This window comes from Myripristis murdjan, chromosome 24 (assembly GCF_902150065.1).
Source record: "Myripristis murdjan chromosome 24, fMyrMur1.1, whole genome shotgun sequence".
Taxonomy (NCBI): Eukaryota; Metazoa; Chordata; class Actinopteri; order Holocentriformes; family Holocentridae; genus Myripristis; species Myripristis murdjan.
Window position 1 is genome coordinate 2,276,670 of NC_044003.1, and position 25,260 is coordinate 2,301,929.

The 25,260-nt window shown below is 44.7% G+C and overlaps 3 protein-coding genes across 7 annotated transcripts in view; 2 read left to right on the forward strand and 1 right to left on the reverse strand.

The window, feature by feature from the left end:
* cep43 (centrosomal protein 43) overlaps positions 1-4,064 on the forward strand; it is a 29,863-nt gene extending 25,799 nt beyond the window's left edge. For all 3 annotated transcript variants that reach the window (XM_030047622.1, XM_030047623.1, XM_030047624.1), the window contains 5 exons: positions 539-651; positions 1,971-2,036; positions 2,786-2,819; positions 3,053-3,140; positions 3,913-4,064. In XM_030047622.1, the coding sequence (XP_029903482.1) occupies positions 539-651; positions 1,971-2,036; positions 2,786-2,819; positions 3,053-3,140; positions 3,913-3,993 (382 nt within the window). In that variant the 3' untranslated portion in view covers positions 3,994-4,064. The remainder of the gene's footprint in view (positions 1-538; positions 652-1,970; positions 2,037-2,785; positions 2,820-3,052; positions 3,141-3,912) is intronic.
* Positions 4,065-6,651: 2,587 nt separating this feature from the next.
* ccr6a (chemokine (C-C motif) receptor 6a) lies at positions 6,652-15,644 on the forward strand. 3 transcript variants are annotated; one of them, XM_030047626.1, is made up of 3 exons: positions 6,652-6,772; positions 7,163-7,216; positions 13,374-15,644. In XM_030047626.1, exon 3 carries the CDS (start codon positions 13,388-13,390, stop codon positions 14,579-14,581), a length of 1,194 nt encoding a protein of 397 aa, XP_029903486.1. In that variant the 5' UTR covers positions 6,652-6,772; positions 7,163-7,216; positions 13,374-13,387; the 3' UTR covers positions 14,582-15,644. The 3 variants fall into 3 exon arrangements, with proteins under 3 accessions (XP_029903486.1, XP_029903487.1, XP_029903485.1); XM_030047627.1 differs by having other exon boundaries at positions 13,377-15,644; XM_030047625.1 differs by lacking the exon at positions 6,652-6,772 and having other exon boundaries at positions 6,992-7,216.
* A 5,014-nt stretch (positions 15,645-20,658) lies between these two features.
* On the reverse strand, positions 20,659-22,697 carry LOC115356455 (kelch repeat and BTB domain-containing protein 11-like). The gene has a single exon (XM_030047629.1). It carries the CDS (start codon positions 22,390-22,392, stop codon positions 21,205-21,207), a length of 1,188 nt encoding a protein of 395 aa, XP_029903489.1. The 5' UTR covers positions 22,393-22,697; the 3' UTR covers positions 20,659-21,204.
* Between the last annotated feature and the right edge of the window lie 2,563 nt (positions 22,698-25,260).

Here is a 25,260-nt window from a genome sequence, read left to right on the forward strand (position 1 = left end):
ATAGTGATTATTAGTATTATTAGATTAGATTATTATTAGTAATCCAGGAAGCTGATAATCAATATTTACACCAGTGTTTAGTGACGGAGTTCATCCTGTGAAAATCCTGGAAACTGATTTGCATAAAAGAATGGGAACCCTGATAATTGAAAAATGTTAAATATCGGCCCCAATAATCATCTACTGGAAATGTCTTAGACCCAGCTTTGGCAGTTTGAGTAATCAGCATAATGAGCTAATGAATGAATGAATGGCCCAGAACTCCATCATAAACATGGATTTAGACTCTGATCAGTTAAATTAATTTATAAGTTAAATTAGAAGCTGTAGGAGTCATTTCCACGTCTTGGTGATTAACGAGCTCCTCGTGCTGATGACTCACATTTTAGCAGCTGAGCTGAATTTCATCTCCAAGCCTGTCGACGACCTTTCAGTCCTAAAAGTTGATGTGAAGCGGCTCTGCTGGGTTTCCAGTGGACTCTGATGGTCTGGGTCTGGTCTTTACTGGTTCTGATGGTTTGTGTTGGTCGTCTCCCAGGAAGCCGGAGCCGCCCGGGGCCCGGGGCCGCCCGGCAGGCTCCCTGTCAGAGCCGGACGTCCCCAAACCTGCAGGGGCCAGCAGCGTGTCGGAGCCCAGCCACAGCAGGACCGGTGAGGGGCACACACACACACACACACACACACACACACACACACACACACACACACACACACACACACTCTGAGTGGCTGTGTTTGGGTGTCATGATTCTGTCCTGTCTCAGAAGGTAAACACACTGAAGCTCTAGTTCATCTCCTCCGTTAAAATAAAACAACCAATCACATCGAGGAGGTGTCACACTCTCAGTCCAGTCATGTCATGTGCACACACACGTGCACACACACACACGTGCACGGCTAACCCTAACCTCCCAAACAGCTCCTGCTCGCCGACTGTAGCTGCAGCCATTAGCTTTGTTTAGCTTATCTGTGGCTCGCCACTTCCTGCTGCGACATCAGAGAGCGTGCACGAGGAGCGTGCATGAGGAGCGTGCACGAGGAGCATGCATGAACAGCTGCTTCGTCCACAGGAGGTTTTTCCCTCTGCCTCCTCCACACCTCTGCTCACCTGAACCCTCAGTCTGCTCCGTCCTGCAGGGTCGGGCCCCTGAGGGTCTTCAAGGGGCCCTCAGTTTGATTTCACTGTAATTTAATTCACAAGAAACTATTTTACTGCAGAACATGTCTGAAGGATCATTTTGAACATTTTAAATGCAATATATTACATTTTTAAGTGCAGTATCCACTCTTTACAGTATTAGTCTTAGTTCTGTAGTTATTGGATGTGTGCTGGTTTTAATTGTCTTATTAATTTGCACTGATCAGGAGGAATTTCATTGTACATGTACAATGACAATATAGGCTTTCTGTTCTATTCTATTCTATTCCTTTAACACTTTATTCTCTCTGCTTTAATCTCTCAGGATTTGTCATCCATTCAGTTCAATCACCAGTTTGTTCATTAAAGACCAAGGGAAAAAAATTACTGGAACATGAGCAAAAAAAGAAAATTCCAAGAAAATTAGCATTTTTTTTAAATGGTAAGAAAAAAAAAAAAAATCTAATCTTTGTAACGATCAAAAAGCTGGCAAGCTTGTGCAAGATTTCTGAGCACCTTTCACCTTTCCACCTTTCATGAGCGTCTAATCTGAACCAAAATATCTCGTGCCGTCAGGGCCTTCAGGGCCTTCAGGGCAAAATGACATCAAACGCTTGTGAAAGTCAACTTCAGCGTCCAGAACATGAAAGAGTTTGATAAGCCCCGCCCACAATGCCCCGCTGATCAAAGATCAATCTGATTTAAACAAAACCGCTGACATTTTGCTGTGGCAGATGCACTGTCTGTGTGTGTGTGTGTGTGTGTGTGTGTGTGTGTGTGTTCTCTGAGCTTGTCTGAACTCGCCCGCTCTGATGTTGTCGTCTGGCTGCAGGAAGCTCCAGCTCCAGAGAGAAAGGCCTGCGGGACCTGAGGGACAAGACCGGATCCCTGCACCTGGGTAGGCAAACCGAGCGCCTCGCCTCCTGCAGCGACTCGGACAGCGACTTGTCTGTCTGCCGCCGTCGCCGTTAGCAGCTCGTTGATGCTTCATGTCTTACTTACAAAAAAAAAGTCGATTTCTACCATCGTATCGTATCATATTTTTGTCTGAACCCGACCCGAACCCGACAGGCCGTCTTTGTTTTGTGTCTGAACTCGACCCGAGCGCCGCGTTTTGCTCGTCCTCCATCTCCAGGTTACATTTACCGCCTGAAACAGCCGACGTGTTGCCTTCAGCGTCGTCAGGTAAACTATAGCGCTGTGCAGGAAGTTAACCAGAACGGACAGCAGGTGCTTCGTTTTTTGTTTATTTCACACTCGAATTTCACTAAAATGACGACGTTGTGACCGAATCTGACCTGAAGCCAAACATGATTTCTAAAATTTTGTCTGAACCCAGCCCGACCTGACGGGGTCCCTAAAGACTCGGGTCGGGTTTCACACTCGACTAACGGCCAACACGATGGCATTCCTCGGGGAAAAAACGTTTGTTCATCTTTTTCATTGATTTATAAAAGAAAATGACACAAAAACAGCTAAACCGTCGCCTCCCAACACTCAGTAGCTTATGCATTATTGTTAGCAGCAGCAGTGACAGGCAGTGCACACAGGGGCCTGGGAGGGGGACACGAACCGCTGTTTGAGAACCACTGATGTAAAGCACTTTGAAAAGCTGCCGTTTTTTAAAAGCTTCTCTTCTCCCCACAGATGATGATGTTGAATATGACGACGACTTCAACAGGTGAGACCGGCGTCACATACTTGGTTTTTTGTTTTGTTTCCTCAGTGTTTTTGTGTGTTTTTGCAGCGAGTTTAGAGTTTACGTCGTGGCACAGTAGAACAGATTATAACTCACAAAGAAGACAGAAAAATGGAAGTTGTGCAGAAGACGCTGAAAGATGTTGATGGAACCGCCTCGGCTCAAAAAACAAACCGAGCCGGCGTCGGTTCTGACTGATGTCGTGTTTCCTGCAGCCATCGCTCAGATCTGTCCAAGAGCGAGCTGAGCATCGGAGAGGAGCTCGAGGAGGTTTCCATCGAGGGGCCGGAGAACAGCGAGAAGGTGAATGTTCAGTGTACCATCTCCAAAATGTTCCTGCTGATCTTTTCCCAAAGCAAGCAATGGTATTTTTTCCACCGATGAACTCAAATTAATCCAGAACTCTGCTGCCAGACTTTTAACCGAACAAGACCAGGTAGAGCAGATCGGTTTTATCTCACCTGCCTCGGCTCCCTGTGTCTTTTAGGGTTGATTTTAAACTTTTGATTTCTAAGATTTACTAATTCTTTGTCGTTTTATAATCCTTCACGGCCTCTTAGATCCTCTGCTGCTGGTTTTGTAGATAAAATCTGTCACATAAATAAGAGTATCGTCAGCAAAGCGTTTTTATTTTTTAACTCGGCACTGAAATGATGGAATTCCCTGCCCTCTGTGGACATTTCTTGTATTTATTTTGTGTTTATTTTTATATTTTCTTCAATGTGGACATAAGGAAGACTAGCTGTTTTGTGACGGCTAATGGGATCATAATGAACATAACTAAAAAAAAAAAAAAAAAGCTTTTATGAACCAGCAGGTAAAAGAACACAGATGCACGTTCTTGGATTTTTAATCAGCAATAATTAAATCATCATAATTTATTCTCCTGCTGACCAACATAGTTTTCTAACAGCGGCTGAGTCGGACATTAACATGTTGATATTTAAATCAAACTCGTTAATGGCCACAGGTTTATGTGAACCGGATATTTACAGACTTTTTTTCTCAGCCAATCAGAAGTGAGGATTCGTTAAGTCAGTAAAACGTGACTTGTCGTGTCTGTGTTGACTTTCAGTTTGATGAAAGCACCCAGGACCTGAGCGTCTCTCAGCTCAGCCAGAGCCACGGAGCCGACTACATGGAGGAGGTGGCCTGACCTCCCATCATGCACTGCTGTCTGCTGTCCATATTTATGTCTGTACGGTTTAATAAAATGATGCTGTTTGACATCTTGGTTTTTGTTTTGTTTTTTTTCTCCCAGACTGTTATTTCTCTGCTGCCACGTGAAAAGTTTGACTCGATGTTTCTGTGTTTGTTTCTGTGTGAACATGAAGTGTGTGACCTCTGGGCTCCTGGACTCTGTTCGTTTATAAAATAAGACGAGGAACAATAAAACAATAAAAGTTTCCTCCTCCTTCCAGTAAAGTTGAGAAGGTGCAGCTGAAATCAGACACAACTCTGATCAGATCAGATTATCGGCCGCCTGTTCCCTCAGAGGCGAGACGGAAAACACAGCAGGCTGCAGAACCCCCGAGACAAACGGGAAAAAATGTAAAAATGTGGCGCCGACGACGGCAAGAAACCAGCAAAACGTCTCTCTGATAATCTGCAGAGACCTGGTGAGTGTCACTCATTTATCGATTTCAGTTTGCTGAAATGAAACAAGGATTATGCAGGGATTTGCATGGATTTTATGCTAAGCTAACAGGAAATGCTAACCATAGGAACTGAACCGCTGGACGTCCAGAGGTGGAAATGGTGTCCAACATCTGGTCTCAGTCTGGGGACGTCGGGGAAAGGAGATTTTGCCCAAAACGTTGAAGTATTCCTTTAAGATTTGAGGCTAATAGTAGCGAATGTTCATTAATATTAGTTTGCAAACATCACATAATGTTTCATGAGCTTAATCCGGACCTTTTCCTAACCTCAACCACGCCGTTTGAGCAGCCAGCGAGCTCACTCAATAATAGGTGGAATGAATGAATGAATGAATGAATGAATGAATGAATGAATGATGCTTTATTAAGCCTTTGCAGGAAATTACATTGTCACAGCAGCTTCATCACTTCAACACATAAAATTGCACACTCATACTAATTGGCCACTTTAAGTCTAATGATAATAAATAGAAAAATAGGGTTGATGAGTGGGTGAGTAAATAAATAAATAGATGAATATGTACATCATACAGGCTCATATTTTTATATTTTGTATTTATTTCTGTTCTTTACAATTGAGTTGTTCTGCAGCTGACCCAGTTTCCGCTCAGGGATCAGTAAAGTGTCTCTCTGATGGTGAGACGCTCCTTTGGGTCAGTGCAGTGACGCTGCAGAGCTTTTCTGTTTGGACGTTTAGACTCAGACTCGTCTCCGGTCCAAACGTCCTCGTCTGCTCGTCTGTCCTCAGAGACGAGCCGGTCTGGGAGGAAATGGACCAAAACGTCAACAGAGCCTGGCAGAACTACACGGCATGGGAGTTTTATCATTGTTTAAACATGTAAGTGTGTGTGTGTGTGTGTGTGTGTGTGTGTGTGTGCATGGTGGTTGTAGCCGAGCTGTGTGTGAGTCATTCTGAAGCTGCTGTGTTACTGCAGGGTGAAACCTCAGCAGATAACAGGGAAACCACACAGTGTGGGAGAGCGGCTCTGTGTGACCTGGATCTGTCTGCACACGCACACACACACACACACACACACACACACACACACTGCTGTTTGTACCGCTGCTCTCCTCCAGGTGGCGGTCTGACCTCCCAGCCTGAGACCAGATGTTGGACACCGTTTCCACCTCTGGACGTCCAGTGGTTTACCTGTGCGTAGCATTTCCTGTTAGCTTAGCATAAAGACTTGACGTCTATGGGAGTTGTTAGCCTGGCTCCGTCAGAGTGACAGGATAACCCTTCCAGCAGCTCTGAAGTGTCTGACACAGAGGATGAAGCCAGGCTAATGTTAGCTTAGCATAAAGACTTAAAGTCTATGGGAGTCATTAGCCTGGTGCATTTTTTAATTAGACAACATTTAGGCCCATTTCAAATCCACACATGGGGACGATTCCTGCAGCTTTCCGATTTATTCATTTTTAAACCAATCAATTTGTAGCCGACCAATCAGTGAGCAGCTGCACGAAAATAAGACATGATGTAGAATTAGATCAAGCAGAAGAGACACACAGCAGACAGGTGTGACTTTCACCTGCCAGAGGAAAAGAAAAGAGGCGCTCTCTCCGTCTTTCTGCAAAACAGCTGCCTCACAGCCGAGCCTGATCAGTTTGTCATAACTCATCATTAATCACTTCATCAGTGATCTATCAATGTATCAGAAACCTGCCTGCTTATTACACACAGCTGATTATAACCGGAGATACTTCAGTACTTTTTACTTTTAGTTACTGTGACTAACACTGCAGTGAAGGAGGCTGATGAGCTGGGAGCTGCAGCTGCGTTAAAACAAAAAAATCAGATGTCAGTTTAATAATCTCACGGCGGTGCTGCGAGATGAGTGCATTTATTAATTTGGGTAAATCTGAGGCGTACTCCTGGTTTTAATCTGAGGGGCAGCGAGAGGACGAGCTGAAGGGGATAAGATCTCTCGTACGCCCGTCAATGTTTTTTGCTTTTTTCCTTTTTCAGTGTGTAAAGTGAAACAGAAATCACTTTAAACTAGAACTAAAGTCATTCTTAATTTCAGTTTTTTTATTGCAGAGAGAGAGAGAGACACACAGAGGGAGAGAGAGAGAGAGAGAGAGCAGAGGGGGAAGAACCCAGTGGAGGTTTCAGAGCAGCTCGACAACACACTGCCCACCTGATCACACACACACTCACACACACACACACACACAGGCTGCTATCTGATCCGCAGTCTGACGGTTCAGCTGCTTCACTTCACCTGCGAGCGACACACACACACACACACACACTCACACACACACATCCACCCGGTGAGTCTTTATGTGTTTTTCATACTTAAATAGACTAAAATAGAAACTCAATATTTTGTTTTGCTCTTCAAGTCAAACCTGCTCTGCCGCTCTCATTTTGCTCTGCTCTTTTCTTCTCTTTTCTTTTCTTCTCTTTTATCATCGTCGTTTTTCTCAACTCACCGGAATGTGACCTCTGACCTTTTACCTGCTCGCTGTTTGCTGTTTTTATTGTTCATAATGTAAAAAAGTAAAGTTTATTTCCCTGCTGACGTCAGTGGATCTTCTCTGGATTAAAAAAAAAAAAAAAAAAAAAAAAAAGAAGTGACAGGAATCCAAAAGTGAAGCTGGTTCCTGGTGCGGCGCTCTGTGAAGGCTGACTGTAAGAGAGCGTGTCTTTCCTCCTCACAGGTGTTTCCAGGCTCCGTGGGTCTCGCTTCGCCCTGCAGCTTCAGCAGCGTTCAGGTAAGATCACCCATCACCTCGTTCAGATCGCTCACCTCCACTGATTTTACCGCCTCTGCTCTGATTTTGTCCCCAAAACCTGCAGAACATCTGTTACACACTCAGTTAAAATGCATTTTCCACCAGGGTAGAATACCAGAATGTGAACTTTATTTTGAAATTCTGGCGGAGATCATCAAGGTCTCCACAGAAATGTGTCTAAAATGATGCAGAGGTCATGCAGATCTTTTCTATGTGATGTGATTCTGCAGCGGCGTCTTGGCTGTGAATATTTCCCTCGGTATACGCTGATATATAGAAACATGTCTGTTTTTCTTCCTTTAATTTAAGGTGTTATTTAAGGGGAAGTCGGAGATTAAGGGGTTAACAGCTGGTTAAGGCAGACAGGTTTTCGAGGCGGAATGCGGAGCGAGCTGTCACGTCAGACGGAACGAAAAGAGGAAGGAGGCCGCAGAAAAATATGTGAATTTAAAAAAAAGGAAGGCGTGCGATGTGGGAAAGTGTGGCATGATCATGCATGTGGTTAACTGGCAGCACTGGGAGGAGGAGGGGGAGGAGGAGGAGGAGGAGGAGGAGGAGGAAGACAGTGCCAGCAGAGGATTAATTTTATTATTCTGGCACATAAAATACAACCAGCATCAAAGGACAAAGCAAACGTCCAAAAAAGAAAGTAAAAGAGAGGAGAGCGCAGTGTTGTTGTGTGTCTTACCTGTGACGGTAAAGATTATCTGATCTCCACCGGGCGTGTGTGTGTGTGTGTGTGTGTGTGTGTGTGGGGGGGGGGGGGGGGGGGGGGGGTCACAGGTTTACCACAGACACAACACGACGATGCCCCCTGTCTGCAGTGCAGGAAGTGCAGGGCCTTCAGACTTCAGAGGACTTTAACATGGACAGACTCCACTTTATCAGCTCTAGTCTAATCTAATCTAATCTAATCTAATCCAGATGTTGTGCCATAGAGTTTCCTCTCCTGCTGCCTGTAACGCTCAGCTTGTCTTGTTGTCACGGTAACAGAGGGGTTCATTCACTTCTGTGTTTGGCATTGAGCTCATAGTTAGTGCTGCACTTTACTGACAGCTGTTTCCACTATTCTGTCCCCCCTCATTGTATATAAACAGGGAGGACAAAAAACTAGAAACCCCTCTCAGTATAATGCAGTCCAGTAGCAGACCTGCAAACTACAACCTCAGTAATAAACACAGAATTAAAGAGACACATTCTGCACAACGTCAACACAAACTGAACATTATACACTTTGTGAAAAGGTAGAATTTATGGCAGAGCTGCATCAGAGTGTGTGCATCAGTGTGTGTGTGTGTGTGCATCAGTGTGTGTGTCTATATGGAGGCAAATCTTCAGACAAAATGTACATATTGTCCAGAACAGGCCTTGTTCACCAACATCATCCAGAGTTGTTTTTTTTTTTTTCTTAAATTTCTTCCTAAAAACGTCTAACATCAGATTCATGATGTGTTTTTATCTCGCCGTCCGAGTAAAGATGAAAAACCACACACACACTCACACACACAAAATGCTGTGTTAGTGTTGTTTATATTTCAGCAGACCAGGATGTTTGGTAAAATAATGGAAATAATTAAAAATATAATAAATGAGTGAATAATATTGTAATTTAAATCCTTGGATATTACAGAGTATAGAATGAAAAAAGCTTGTCACCTGGATGTGACAAACAACAGGTTTGTCCCGGCAGCGTGGACAGGACGGTCCCCGCCGCCCGGCTCGCGCTCCGCCTGCGTGTCACGGCGCTGGCCTGAGTTTGGGAAAAGAACAAAAAATGTCAACAACAGAACCTGCCAGCTGACGTGCCGCGACTCGCACGTCCACCTTCAAACTCTCTGGAGAGGAAACACGACCGTAAACACGTTTTAGTCAACAAACACAACAACACAGGACGGGTTAAAGGAACACAACCACACCTGAGGAGCACCACCACACCTGAGGAGCACAACCACACCTGAGGAACACACTGCAAAAACGCAAAATCTTACCAAGATTATTTGTCTTATTTCAAGTCAAAAATGTCTTATTCCTAGTCAAAATATCTCATTACACTTAAAATAAGACATGATCACCTCAGAAGTAACTTGTTTTTAGACAATTTTCTCTTGTTTCAAGTGAAAATTTGCTTGTTTCATTGGCAAAATTTGTTTCTTGTTTCCAGCTAATTTTCACTTATTTCAAGTGAATTTTCACTTTTTTCCACTGGCAAATTTTGCCAATGAAACAAGCAAATTTTCACTTGTTTCAAGCAAATTTTCACTTGAAACAAGAGAAAACTGTCTAAAAACAAGTGACTTCTGAGGTGATCATGTCTTATTTTAAGTGTAATGAGATATTTTGACTAGAAATAAGACATTTTTGACTTGAAATAAGACAAATAATCTTGGTAAGATTTTGCGTTTTTGCAGTGCACAACCACACCTGTAGTGACAGATGTGTTTTATTTAAAGTTCTGTTTAGAACGTCAACAAGAAACATAAAGTACCTGACACATAAACTGGAATAATTTTTATTCTAATAATTTAGAGTTTAAATTGAGCCCAGCTGATAAACAACATCAGTAGAGTTGCAGGTAACAGGAGCGTTAAAATGTTGCGGGTGATTATATAACCTTTATGATGAACTGACATTGAGGAAATTGCTCAGGTGTGTATGAACTTACAGGTACAGTGTGTTTTAAAGAGCAGGGAACCTTCCTCTTTTCAGTGTGTGTGTGTGTGTGTGTGTGTGTGTGTGTGTGTACCAACTCAATGTAAATAATCCTCCCCGCCAGTCACAGTGTGAGGCCCTGAACTTTTCCTCTTTATTTTCCCCTCAAATGGCTCAGGCTGCAGGTCAGGTGGACAGGTGTGGTCAGGTGTGAGCGATACAGGAAAAGACACATTGTGGCACCGCTTTTGGCCAGGGTTGTGATTTTTTTTTTTTTTTTTTTTTTTTTTTTTTTATTTGATCTGATCCACTAAAGCGAGCGTGTTTGAACGTCTCGGCCAAGCAGAAGTGCGCAGCAGGAACACACCTTGATTTGCGGAACAGCCTGGTTCTGTTTCAGCGCTTTGGCTTGACACGAAAAGGTTTTGCAGTCGCTAATCAATCACAGAAAAACAACCCGGGTCAATTCAGAAAGCAGCAGCAGACCAAACCGAAGACGCCGAGGCGGTAAAGGAGGAGGCAGGAGGACAGAACAGTCGAGAACAAACGGAACTAAAACCTAGAAAACAAACCACAAAGCGACACGGAGCCTAACGAGCTCGTTTAACAGCCTTCATGTTCTGTAACGAAGCTTAAAGGTCGCCACGGCAACGTACAGCGGAGATGCCCGTCAGCAGGAGGGTGCTGGGTGCATTCTAGAAATATTCAGCCAGAATGTTTTGCATCAGATGAAACTTTATTGATCCTGATGGCAGAAGCAGGAGCAAAGAGCGACAGAAAAAAAAAATACACAGAATACAAATGAAAGCGTGACATTAACCCTCCTGTTCTGTTCAAATTTACTAACATCTTTTATGTTTGGGACCCCAGCAGTTTAAACCTCCACAAAATTATTATAATTAAAATTGTTATCAAAGTTTATGTATCAGGTACTTTATGTTTCTTTGCTGACGACCTAAACAGCCCTTTAAATAAAACATAACCCCCCCAGCCCCACTTAAACATCCAGTATTCCTATTACTCCACTATGGAAAAATATGCAAATCACCATAAAATCTCACTGATTGACCTAAAATTGGAAAGAAATATTAATTTTTGGTGTTTTAATGGCTTTATATTATTTCTAAGTACAGGTTTTTGTTATTTATAACTGATGCGTTACAAAATGTGAACAGGACATTGAAAACATCATCATGTGAATTTCATGTTTACCCGGTAATGCCCATTAAATTAAGAAAACTCATTAAATATGAAGCCAAAAAATGATGTTGATTATTTATTTAGAGACGTTAAACACTGAATGAGGTCAAATTGACCTCAAATATAATAGAGGGTTAAACATAACACAGCAGACAAGTGCAGCACTGGGACTTGTTGAATAGATATACATACAAGTGATGTCTGTGCATTTGGATTTCAGCAAGTGTGCAAACCAACAGCACGACTGAATGAAGAATATAAAATCTAGAGTGTGAAATATGTGGAGGTTTAAAAAAAGAAAGGAAAATGTCACCGCACAGCAGATGGCAACAGTAGAGGACTATGCAGAAAACAAGTACATGCGTTTAACACATCAACAGGTTGTGCAAATTATGTTCTTTCAAATCTGCCCAAACCCAAAGTGGATCAACTCAAAAACATGAGTTGGTCAAGCGAGACAAAAATCTTTTTTTTTTTTTTTCTGAAAAGCATTTTGGAGATAAACGGTTTCCATCTTCGAGCCGCTGTGCACGAGGAGGTTTTTCTGCACGCCGCCCGGTTCAGTTGAGGTCGAGCAGAGCAGAAAAGTGGATTTTGCCTTTCACCTTGAAACATTAAACCAAAAATTACGCATGTTGCTTCACCACACTGTCGATGTGCTGGATGAACTGGGTCAGTGAGCAGCTTGGCCTCATTCTCTGCAAACTTCCTCTCGGTGTACAGACACCTGAGAGCGAGCAGAGACACTCAGATGAGCCACCTAAAGCAACCACAACTGGAACATTCCCATATAAAGAATCAACACAATTTACCAGTAAGAAGAAAAAAAAAATCACTGATGCAAATAACACTGCCAACGCGCAAGGTGGCAGTTTCATGTGATTTATTTTCCCCATAAAGCTTTGTTTTATTGTGAAATGGAGTTTCTGCAGATTGTGTTAATGCAAATAGAAAAAAAAAAATAATAGAAAAAAAAGCCTATTTCTGTAGTTACCACAGAAATATCACGAGCGAGGCTGTTTGTTTCTGTGGTTGTACTGGAGGTCCTAGATCATCATGAACATCATGAAGGATGTTGTGGTTTTCATTGCTACAAACTAGCATAGCAACCTTTTTTTTTTTTTTTTTTTTTTTAATAAAAGTGCCTTTTACTAAGAATTATCAGTATAGCCAGACTGCAAAAAGACCAATCAGAGTACTCGATCTTGCTTGTTTAAAAGTAACATGTGTCTGCTGTCACATCTGAAACTCCAGATGTTGGGTGATTTCCAGTTTAACTCCAGCAGGAGGATCATCTGTGTCCTCAGGAGGTTTTCTGACCCGCGGGGTTCACGAAACAGTTTTGCTTTTTAGGAAACTTAAACTTGGACGGGTGCTGAAGCTCAAAACCAGGCTGGTTTTCTTAGATCCTGAAACTTTGACATTTTGGAGGTTTTTACCTGACAAATCAGGCTCACTGGCCAACACCTTGCAGATACCCAATCCAATCCACTTTATTTATATAGCACAATTTTACCAAACACAAGTTTTTCCAAAGTGCTGCACAACAAGATAACACAATAGAAGCAGAATAAAAAGGTAAAATACACAATAGGATAACACAATAAAATAATTAAATAAATAAGATACAAGGAATTCAGTTTAGAGTAGCTCTGGCTTGGAGGTAACATATAATTAAGTCAAATACAATGCAATACAAATACAAGTGGTAATATGTATAAATTAAAAAAAATAAAAATGGCTTGCTGCTCATTCTTTATTTATTATTCTTTATTCATTGGGGGAATAAAAGTAGTGGGAGAAGGGAGTTTGTGCATTTTGGCCTGAAGGTGGCGCTACAGGGAAGGTCTTGAGGTTACTAGAAGTTGACAGGGTTCATCCTCCGGAGAGCATGAAGAGCATGAGCATGACAAACCTTGGAGTAAAGTGTCGGACAGACGGACGTATATGAACGTCTGTCTGTTGCTCATAAATTACCATTATGAGCGATAAGCAGTTTAAAAAAATAAAAATTAGAGAAATATACCTTTTAAAAAAATCTATAATATAATTAAAATATTTTTATAATTATTTAAATGATTTGTTAAACATGTGGCTTTGGATCGACACCAGATATCTTGTGTTTACATGCTTGTGAAAAAAACGTGCTGATATGAAGGTCCCCAAAGGGCCAAATGACCTCAAAGAGGCTCCGCAGCTCAGTGGAAGTCAACTTGGGGGTTCAGTAGATAAAAAGTTTGAAAAGCCCTGGTCTAACGCTCTTCCTCTGTTCTGTCTTGGCTTGCAGCAGAAGAGGAGGCGATGGAAAACCTAACAGACAGCTTTGACAACTCCACCTACGATGATTATGGTTATGATGAATATGAACTAAAAGAGCCGTGTGAAATGAGCAACAACCACAGATTGGAGCTGGTGGTGGGACCGTACATCCACTCCATCATCTGCATCCTGGGCTTCATAGGCAACAGCCTGGTGATCATCACCTACGCCTTCTACAAGAGGGCCAAGTCCATGACCGACGTTTACCTGCTGAACGTCGCCATCGCAGACCTGCTGTTCGTGTTGGCGCTGCCTCTCATCATCTACAACGAGGAGTACTCCTGGGTGATGGGGACGGCGGCCTGCAAGCTGCTGCATGGAGTCTACAGCATGAACCTGTACAGCGGCATGCTGCTGCTGGCCTGCATCAGCACCGACCGCTACATCGCCATCGTCCAGGCCCGACGGAGCTTCCGGCTGCGCTCCCTCCTCTACAGCCGGGTCATCTGCTTCTTCGTCTGGGTCTTTGCCTTGGGCGTCTCCATCCCTACCTTCGTCTACTACGAGGTGTATGTGCCCTCCCACAGCAGATCGGAGTATGACGACGAAGTGTTGAACGGTATGGTCGGACCGGTCCCGGATGGAGCTAGTGAGACAGAGGAAATGGACAAAATCGCTGCAACCGAATGGTCTGAGAACGTCTGCGCGTTGAGATTCACGAGCAACAACACCGCCTGGAGAGTGAAGATTCTCGTCCCAAGCACTCAGATCGCCGTGGGTTTCTTCCTGCCTCTGCTGATCATGGTCTTCTGCTACACCAGCGTCATCATCACCCTGATGCGAGCCAAGAACTTCCAGAGGCACAAGGCGGTGCGGGTGGTTCTGGCCGTGGTGGCGGTGTTCATCGCCTGCCACCTGCCGTACAACATCACGCTGCTCTACGAGGCCGTTAACATGTTCAACCAGCAAGAGTGCGGGATGGTGGACATCCAGCAGGTGGCCAAGACTGTCACGAAGACCATCGCTTACCTGCACTGCTGCCTGAACCCCGTGCTGTACGCCTTCATCGGGGTGAAGTTCAGGAACCATTTCAGGAAGATTGTCCAGGACCTGTGGTGCCTCGGGAAGAGGTACATCGCCCCAAGGCGCTTCTCTAGGGTCACATCCGAGATCTACGTCTCCACGCGCCGGTCGGTGGACGGATCCAGTGACAACGGATCGTCTTTCACCATGTGAACAGGTGTTCATTTGATGGGCGGTGAAATAGACGTAACGTGACTTTATAGGGAAACTGGAGATTTGACCCCAACAAAAGAATATTCTCACCAAACTGGACCTGTCCTTGAGGTGTTCAAATTTTTTGAGAGTCCAAACCTGGCCAAAGTCTGCAAACAATATTGGAATAATTTGTTGCTAAAAGCATATATGCACCTTAATATTTTTCAAGAGTAATTTCGAAGACCTCAGTGTTCTGGGTTTGGATCCGGCCTGAGATCTCAGACATCTTTCCCTTTCTCCACCAGAGAGCTCCACAGTTGACTGACAAATGAAGGTAAAATGCATCCAGAAAAAAATGTTTCAGTAATTTCAAACCTGAGTGTTAAAAAAACCAAAACAGAACAAGCAAAACCAGTGTGAAACTCACACCTGTGGCTGCATCACACCGAGGCTCAGCCAGACTCGAAGCACATGTCGACTCGTTTAATGAAGAGCGAGCAGGCGACAGTCAAACCCAGAGCTTCGACAGTGGTCACCTCAGTGGTGAGTTAACACCACAGGTGATTTCCTTTACTTTGAAGTTTTTTTTTTTTTTTTTTTTTTAAATCTCTGGCTGTTATGCACTTCTTCTCATATTGTTGGGTTTTGGACCATGAAAGAAAGCCTGGTTTACCTCAGAGAGTGACGGAGGCTGAATGTTTGACCCCAGACTGACCTGAACTGGGAAACCTGCCAAAACCTGAACTGAAATACAAGCCTGGTGTCGGTTTTCATTTTCGCATCATGAGACTGTCAACCATCCGAACCAGCCGAGCTGCATCTGGACTGGTCCTACTGCAGACGACTTCCTGCAAACATCCAGCAGAGGCTCTGATGTCAGATCAGCTCTGATGTTCCAGCCTGTTGTATCGGACTGACTATTTTTTTTTTTATCTTCCCAAAAATTGATTTTTTTCTTCTTTTGTGGTTACAAAAATAACAAATCCTGTCATGCCATTAATTCATGCCAGTCAAATTTCCATGCAATGTTTTTTAGCAATGCCTGCTTAAGACTATGTCTGTATATTTTAATTTTTGTATTATTCTCACAGACTCTCACAGTTTTAGTTCATTAATGGCAGTTATGTTGTAAATAAAATCATTTTGCTTTGTAAGTGAACGTCAGCTCGTCGCGTCCTCTTTATATGTTGCAGGTCACAGGTTGAGTAACGGCTGTCCCGCCTCTGACGGTGGAAACCAGACACTTCAGTCCAGAGTCACCAGCAGCTCAGCTGGTAGTACAGCGGAGAGAGTACTGCAGACTGAAGTACTGTTACTCTGCTATTCCACTTTTTTTTTTTTTTTTTTTTTTTTTTTTTTTTTTTTGCCAGTTGAGTCTAAATGGTCCTCACTGCAATTTTTCAGGGTACAGCTTTTATCGGGAAATTTGGAAAATGACAAAAAGTAGAAGCAACAAAGCTTTTATTGTGAAAGTTTCCAGTCTGTCTGTGATGGATCAGATTTAAAATGCAGTGAAGGACAAAACTCTGGACTGAAGGAAAAGTCAAACCACTGACTTAAAAAAAAATACTCCAAAAAGTACAAGTACACCAAAAAGCTGCTCAGTCACAGTAGAGTTCTCACTGCAGCAGCCTGGGTAGGATTTCTATCATGATTAAATGATATGATATTATGATATGATATGAAATGATATTATTATTAGTAGTGGTGTCGTTATTTGTTCTTGCTCTTGTTTGTTCTGTTTGTTGAGTCTGGTAAACTGCTTTTTGGTGCATGACAAAAATGAAAAATAAATTATCTATATCCTGTTAAAACTTTACACTGCAATTCCCAGTCTCAACACAAGAGGGCGCCATTCGCCTTTTTTTTTTTTTTTTTTTTTAAATTTTTGCCCCAAAGCTGAGCTGTGCAGCCCTCCACTGGCCGGTCCTCATAAACACAGACTCTAGACCAGCTCAAATTAACTAAACTAACTAAAACTTACTAAATTAACTAGTAATTTGAGAATAATTACAGATTTAACCCCTTGAAAGCTCAGCAAATTCACTGGATTTGTCACAAAAAAGACAGTTAGCCAATATTTTTTTTTTCACTGAAACAGTGAAATAAAAATAATAATAAAAAAAAAAAATACAAGAAAATGACTAGAAAATTTGGAAAAATAGATAAACAAGAAAGGCTGTTAAAGTATCTGGTTATCTAGAAGTGTGTGTGTGTGTGTGTGTGTGTGTGTGTGTGTGTCTGTGTGAAAGAGAGAGAGCCACTGTGTAAATGTACATGAACTGCAGTATTTAGTGATCCTGTGTACTCGACCACATCAGCCGGGCAGGTGAGGTGGCCGCCGGTCGGTCACCATGGCAACGGCAGCTTCCTGCTGCCCCAGTCTGCCGCCACGCGACCCCGAGGCCTGGGACGTCCCGCCCAGACACAACAAAGCCTCCTCTGTGCTGGCCGCCGTGACGAAGACGAGGAGGACGAGGAGGACGAGCAGGAAGCTGTGACATTTTAAAAAGCATAATCTAATCTGAGCTGAGGGTTAACCCCTTCATGACCTCAGCACACTCACCCTACCCCCAACCCAACACAGAGCAAATGGAAAAAAATATTTACCTGAAAATTAGGTATGAAAATTACTACTACTGCTACTACTACTACTACTACTACTGCTACTACTACTACTACTACTACTACTACTGCTGTTACTACTACTACTACTACTACTACTACTACTGCTACTACTACTACTACTACTACTACTGCTACTACTACTACTACTACTACTACTACTACTGCTACTGCTGTTACTACTACTACTACTACTACTACTACTACTACTACTACTGCTACTACTACTACTACTACTGCTGTTACTACTACTACTACTACTACTACTACTACTGCTGTTACTACTGCTGCTACTACTGCTACTACTACTACTGCTGTTACTACTACTACTACTGCTACTGCTGTTACTACTACTGCTACTACTGCTACTACTACTACTACTACTGCTGTTACTACTACTACTACTGCTACTACTACTACTGCTGTTACTACTACTACTACTGCTACTGCTGTTACTACTACTGCTACTACTGCTACTACTACTACTACTACTGCTGTTACTACTACTACTACTGCTACTACTACTACTACTACTACTACTACTGCTGTTACTACTACTACTACTACTGCTACTGCTGTTACTACTACTGCTAGGCTACTGCTACTGCTGTTACTACTACTACTACTGCTACTACTACTACTACTACTGCTGTTACTACTACTACTACTACTACTACTACTACTACTACTGCTGTTACTACTACTACTACTGCTACTACTACTACTACTACTGCTGTTACTACTACTACTACTACTACTACTACTACTGCTACTGCTGTTACTACTGCTGTTACTACTACTACTACTAACAAAAAAACACAAAATAATGAGAAACTTGATAATCTCAGAATTTGTTCTTTTTTTCTCATCATCATTTTTGTAATACTTTTTTGGACGGGGGGAGACGGGGGGGGGGGGGGGGGGGGACGGTTTGTGTCGGTTTGGCAACAGGATGCTGCTGCTGGCGGCTCAGCGGGGAGGAAATGATTTGTCAGCGTTTGATTTCCTCACACAGAGAGGCTGCAGAGAGAGGGCTCTTATTGTGGCGAGCCCTGCACTCCAACACACAAACACAGGGCGGGGCGGGGCGGGGCGGGGGGCGCAGCGGAGGCTCTAGGGCCTGATGGGGGCCGCCGGCCTCAGTGAGCAGAGTTCATTTACTAACACAGTGAACAGCGACTGAACCGACCACTCAACTGTCATCCATACAGAGAGCCACAGTGCTTTGGCCTCGCTGCACACACACACACACACTCACACACACACACACACTCACACACTCCTCCTGCCACCATCTGACCCGATTTAAAAAGCTGCTCATCTACTGGTGAGAAAATACGACGGCCTATCAGGGCCGCAGGGAGGCAGAGATCACAGGTCTGCAGGAGGGAAGGGAATATTCTGGGGGGAAAAAATGAATTTTCAAGATTAAAGTCACAAATTTATGAGAAAAACCCTGTGAGAACCAGCTGTTCTCCTCCTGTGGGATTCAGTCCGAGGGAAATCCTGCAGGCGGCAGACCTGCTCACCTGCTCACCTGCAGCTGCTCACGACCAAAACACATTTTAAAGAAACAGCAGCGTTTTGTGATTCTGCCTCGGCGTCTGTGATCGAGCCGCAGAGACACGGAGCAGATGGACTCAGCAGGTCACACACACACACACACACACACACACACACACACACACACACACACACACACACACTGTGAGAGAGAGAGTGAGTGTGTGTGTGGGGATCATAGAAACAGAACAGGTAGAACCACTGTGGGCCTTCTGTTCACACCAAATCAGAGTGTTTCTGGGTGGTTGCCGTTGCCATAGCAACACCTGTAGCGTTCAGTGATGTCACAGCGTCAGAAGAGTGTGTTTAAATAACTTTATTGAAACCTGCATGGTGACATTAGCAGCAGCTGCTGGGTGGATCTCTCACGGCGTCGTAAACCGTCTGCTGTCGATAAAGTTCTTTCAAAACGATCAGAAGAGGCTGACGCTAATCTGAGCTGATCAGCTGGGAGCTAATCCAGATGATCTGTGCTGCTGAAGAAACATCTGAGACTCTACATTTAGTTATCAGAGGTCAGATCAGCTGCTGCTGCTCCAGTGTGAAGCTGCACAGGCCGAGGAGAACCTGAGGAGAACCTGAGGAGAACCTGAGGAGAACCTGAGGAGAACCTGAGCATCTTTAACTTCAGGATTTATCATTTATTATTATTCACTGAATGAAGAACCATCTCTGGTTCCTCCTAGAACTGTGTTTTTTTATTGCTCTTGACGGCACTTTTGACTCTTTTAAAGAAATGATTCTTTAAAGAACCACGGTCTGTGAAGTTCTTTGTGGAACCAGAATGGTTCTGTAGAGCTATAGCACCACTATGAGGAACTGCTTTGGGTTCTAGCTGACACCTTCACTTTTCCTTTAAAAAAGATTAGAATTAAGGGCCATGAAACATTTTCTCTCTCTTCTGTACAAAAAAAAAAAAAAAAAAAAAACCTTGCTGGTTCCTCAAAGAACTGTGTTTTTATGGCTCTTGCACCTTTGAACCATTTGAAGAAACGATTCTTTAAAGAACCATGGTCTGAGAGGTTCTTTGTGGAACCAGAGGTGGTTCTACTATCACCTCATATTTTTGCTTCTGGTTGGTACTTTGATTTTATTTCAAGAAATGAGAATTAACCACCATGAAGGTTCTTTTTTTTTTCTTCCTGTCTGTTTACTTCGGTTCTCTGCTTTGGTTCCACAGACTCCAGGGTTCCACGTCACGTTCTCCTCTGCAGGCTCAGTTCCCTCCTAACAGGCGTGGAGAGAACACAAGTTTCCACTCAGACTGATCATGAGACTCTCCTCAGAGCCGGCCCTTCAGCCACACACACACACATACACACACACACACACACACCCCGAGCGCAGTGAGACTGAGGTTCACATCAGACCGCTGCCCGGGGCCCCAGGGGCCCTGAGGGTCCTTCAGGGGCCTCAGGCAAAATCAGTTTCACTGTGAGAAAGCGGACCCAGCCTCAGTGATCTGACCTTTAGATGTCATTTTAATTATAAGTACAGTTTCTTTTTTGTAATTTTTAAAAATATTTAAAAATCTTTTTCTTTTGTTTGTTTGTTTTTTTGTTCCAATTTTCTGCTCATTTTCTTGAGACTTATTATCTGTTTTGTTTTGTTTTGGGTTTTTTTTTGCTAATTTTCAGGTCATTTCTTGCTCATTTGCTCATCGCCTTTTCCTGATGTTTTTGAAAGAAGCCAAGTCAATCTGCTGGAATAAAAAAGTGAGATTAGCACAGAAACACTGGGACATCAGAAAAAGGCCAGACCTGCTGGAGCTCAGGTGCTGTCTGTCACTCACACCTGCATGCACCTTCATGCACCTCAACACATTCACGGGTCAAGTCTTGCTCAGTGGCACCTCAGCAGCACAACTGGAGGACAGCACACTGTTTTTCTTTCTTTCTTTTTTCCTCTTTTTTTTTTTTTGCACAGCCAGGAATTCAAACTGGCAACCCTCTAACATTATAAACTGCTACAGCCACTACACTGTTTTATGAGAATCATAAAGCAAACCCCAAAGGTCCATTTTCAGAGCGTTAGTTAGTCTCATTCTGCTGGTTGGGTAATCTCACTCCTTTCCGCAGCAGCTTCACTTTCTCCGCTGAATTTCCTCACTTGAGAGTCAACATGATGACAGAAACATGACAAGTGAAGTTAGACTCGTCACTCCTGTTGTCAGATTGCTGCTCCTGTTCTGATTAAACTGAAAAAAGCGCTGAACAAAGTAAAAAGACACAAAAAGTGGATTCCCAGCGCCCTGTGACGCTCAGGAGGTGAACCCCCGTATTAAGTTAAAAGAAATAAAGAAAAAAGAAAAAAAGTTAGTGCATATGACGCACAAAGCCCTGCCAAAATGATCGTATTCATTAATAACAAAAAGGCACCGTGGCAAACTGCAGATCAGAGAGAAAGCGGGAGGCTTGGAGAGCTGAGGGGAGCTGCGGCGGGTCCGGGGTCGGTCAGGCGGCTCCGTGCAGCGTCAGGACGAAGGGCACCAGCGCTCCTCTGGCCTCGGCCGGAGCGGGCAGGACCTCCGGCAGGAACTCCTCCCGGTCCTCCTCCACCACGAACTGCAGGGTCCGGCTCTTGTTGACGCAGTAGATCCGGTCACCGAGCACGGCGCAGCGGAAGGGCAGCGGGTTGTCCTGCGGGAAGGACGCGCCGCCGTGCCAGACCTTCACCACCGTGTTGTACTTGAACACGTCCACGCCCCTCTCCCGGTTCACGTCGAAGCGGTAGATGAGGCTCCGGTGCGCCACCATGTCCGTGGACCGCCTCCGGCTCTCGTTGAACGGGCACTCCTCCCACTCGTCCCGCCGGGAGTCGTAGCGCAGCAGCCGGTAGAAGAGCGACCCGCCGGACACGAACAGATCCCCGCCGCAGCTCGTCGCTTCGTGCGCAACGGCGAAGGAGCCCTTGGGCAGAGGCGCGACGGGGCTCCACCTGTCCACCCGCGGGTCGTACCTCTCCACGGTGAACAGGCACTCCCCTCCGATGGCGAACAGGTAGCCGTCCATGGAAACCAGTTTGAGCTGGGAGCGCGGCTGGGACAGCGGCCGGATCTCGGTCCAGACGTCCGTGAGCGGGTTGTAGCAGAAGACCTTGTCCGTCGCCTTGGCGCAGTCTCCCTGCGTCTTGATGCCACCTGCCACGAACAGGTAGTTGTACATGGTGCAGATGCCGGAGCCTCTGGTCTGGATCTCCTCCGGCATCCGGGTCAGCACCTCCCACCGGTTTTTCTCCCTGTGGAAGCAGAAGATCCGGTGGTGGTTTTTGTCCTCTGGCGGCTGGCCGGATAACGGGCTCTGCGGCCGGCTGTTCTCCCGGCTGCCCACCCGGTCATACACCTCATTTATCTCCGCCACCGACAGCAGCCTGCTCCCCTCCATCCTCCTGGCCAGGATGAGCTCTCTCTCCCCGGCCGTCAGCCGGCCGTACACACCGGGGTTCCTGAGGATCTGCAGGAAATTGTCGCTCATGTAGGTGTAGACCCGCTCCTTCAAGCCGTCCAGACTTTGGCTCTTGGCTTTTGTCAGCGTGTCGTAGCAGCTGTCGATGCTGAGCTGCTGTGACATGGCTGCTGCGCTGAGGTGTGAAATTTCACCTCCGGTCCTTCTTTCTGCCACTTTGTCCTCACTGACCTCCATCTGGACCGCGACTGATCCAAATCAATTCCACCGGTTGAAGTAAAACGCGTCGCCGCTGCGTCTGGAAAATCCTCACTTTCTTTCTTTCTTCTCTCTGCAGAGAAAAACGCCCCTTTTCTCTCTTTCTTCTCTTCCTCTCTGCGCTTTAAGTTTTCTTCTCACACTGACAAGATCCGTTTCCTCTTAGATCACAGAAAACGTCCTTTCCGGATCCCCCATGTCCCCCGGCCCGGTCCGCCGTGGCTGCTGAACCCGGGTTTCCCCGCCTGGCGTCTGGGGAAGCGCCTCTGCGTCTCCCCGCCGCAGAGCCGCGGTGTCTGCGGATACAAAGGCTGGATGTGCCCGGGCTGCTCCTCCTCCTCCCTCCACCTCCTCCTCCTCCTCCTCCCGGTGAGCGGCTGTGCAGATCTCACGCCGATCCTTCACACTCGGGATATTCACAATTTACGCCCATTTTTCACGTTTTTGCGCAGGCGGTCGGCCGGGAAACACCGCGGCTTTGTGCCAATTAACGCGCCCTGCAGTCCTCCGGCTCCAATGAAAGCTGCACTCTCAGAAACAAAGGTTCTGCTCAGCACCGGGAAATGGTTCCTATACACTGCACACCACGGCGGAACCCTTTGTGGCGCTGAAAAGAACCACTTTAGATTTTAAAAAGTCCTCAAATCAAAATACAAATAACTTTTTTTTTTTTTTTTTTTACCCATTTTATTCTGATGTGCACGTTTTTCCATTTTGACAAATCAGAGGGTTTCTGTGTCATCATGGTTCTGTGTAGAACCAGCACCATAAAACCTTTTTGGTTTTCTCACATCAAAACCACGTTCCTTATTCTTATTTACCAGTTTTACTGAATCACCGTTTTGTGGGTTCCTTACAGCTCCATGCTCTGATGGTTCCACACAGAACCCTTGTTGTCCTGTAAAGAACCAGGACAAAAAGCCAGCAGAATCAAAGGAGCTTAACATTATAATGATAATAATAATGATAATGAGCTCTTTAATCTGATTTTACCAAACTAGGAGGTTCTATAAGGAACCACTAAACTTCCTGTTCCGGTGCTGTTTGAGGTTTTGAACAGTTCATCCGTTTAATTTGCATATTGAAAGCTCCGTGTAAAGTTCCATGTAACCCACTGATTTGTTCTAATGCAGCACATTCTGCTCAGATCTGATCCCCTGTTTTCTTTTTTTTTTTTTTTTTTTTCCCTCTTGTGGGTTTTTCAGCGCAGACCCAGTTTGAGGTTTTGGTTCGATAAACTACAACGACTTTTTGCACTTTAGGATGCTTTTATTCTTCATAAAATGTAAATTATCAATTTAATTTATTTTATTTAAATGATTTATTATTCTATATTATTTTACTGTTATTTATTTTATTACATTTTAAATAAAGTTAAAAAGTTAAAAATAAAGTTCTTTGAATTGAATTGACCTGAAAACTTGTTGGGATGTTTATGTGTGTTTAGAGAGTCTGTGTTGGAAAAAGACCACAGAGTGACCGCAACCATGCTGGAGCTGGAGGGTTGCGTGTTCGATCCCCAAACTGGCCGACGTGCCCATCAGCAACCCAGATGACTTTACTTTCCCGGTGAACAGAACACAGTATTTCACTTTGGAGTTCATCTTTAAATCTCCATAGGCCTCGGTTTGACTCGCACAGATTAAAGTAAGGAGGTTGGGATGAAGTGTGTGTGTGTGTGTGTGTGTGTGTGTGTGTGTGTGTGTGTGTGTGTTAAGCCTGATAAATTCAATGAATTCTGCGAGCCAAAAATCCCAAGTAAGGATTTAAAAAGCTAAAAGAGCAAACTGAACAGCTTCTGTGTGACTTATAAGACTGTAGGTTCATTCCGGTAAGATCGCTGCCTCACACAGCCTCGACCTGTCTGCTCCATGTTTGAACGGAGACACGGGACAGTTTGGGAAAGTTCCCGTCCTGAATCCTCCATTAGAACAGCAGCCCACCAAGGTGGGACACACCTGGCTGTTAGAGGGGACGGGAGACGGCCTCTGATTGGTTCACTGCATGTTACGCCCAAAACCCAGCCAGGATTCATGAGGAGACTCAGGACAAGCCTTTAGAGCCAGGAGCCTGGAGCAGACAGACTTTAGTCCAGCGCTCAGACAGCAGCAGAGACCTGGACATCCAGTGTTTGTGTTTCTTCAGACATGAATATGTAATGCTTTTGTACTGTGTTTTTATAGTGGACAGCTAGTCTGTCTTGTTTTTGTACAGTCAAAGCGCCGCACTACGGCAGAAAATAGTTCTGTTTTGGAAGGCAGGGGGCAGAAAAGAGTTGAAAGTGACACCAAAATAAACACGTTGCTGCTGTTGATCCTTTCTTGTCAACACGGTGTGTGTTCTCTGCTCTGTCATGTTGGAGCACAAGTCTCCTGGTGAAGCTCTCCTTCTCACCCCAGGTGCCCCTTTTCCACCAAAAAGCACCTGGTGGTGGTTCAGTGCTGGTGCTAGAGCCGGTGCTTAACTGGTGCCAACAAAGAACCGGTTTGCTTTTCCACCGGCCAACAGCCAAGAGGAGCCGAGTCAGAGCCACGTCATGACGTCAGCGTGAAACATGATCACGTGGCTGTGCGAGACACTCGCTCGGAATCACAACAACCAACATGGACGACAAATGGACGAGCCACCGTAACGATGCAAATACTGCTTGTGTCTTTACAAGCCTACAGTGAGATCCAGAGGCGAAAAACACAATTATTGCTGGCTACCCGTCGTATTCATGGTCGGAACGAACAACGACTACGTTCAGCGATACGTTTATAGCGATCGCTGTTCCCGTTTGGGTCTGTAACCCCGCCCACCAATGACGTGGTGGGTCGTGTCATCGGTTCTTTCTCTGGTTCCTGT

What these genes read in the sequence shown, in the direction of transcription:
- LOC115356455 (XM_030047629.1), bottom strand. Translation starts at nt 22,392, where the DNA reads ATGGAGGTCAGTGAGGACAAAGTGGCAGAAAGAAGGACCGGAGGTGAA.
- ccr6a (XM_030047626.1), top strand. Translation starts at nt 13,388, where the DNA reads ATGGAAAACCTAACAGACAGCTTTGACAACTCCACCTACGATGATTAT.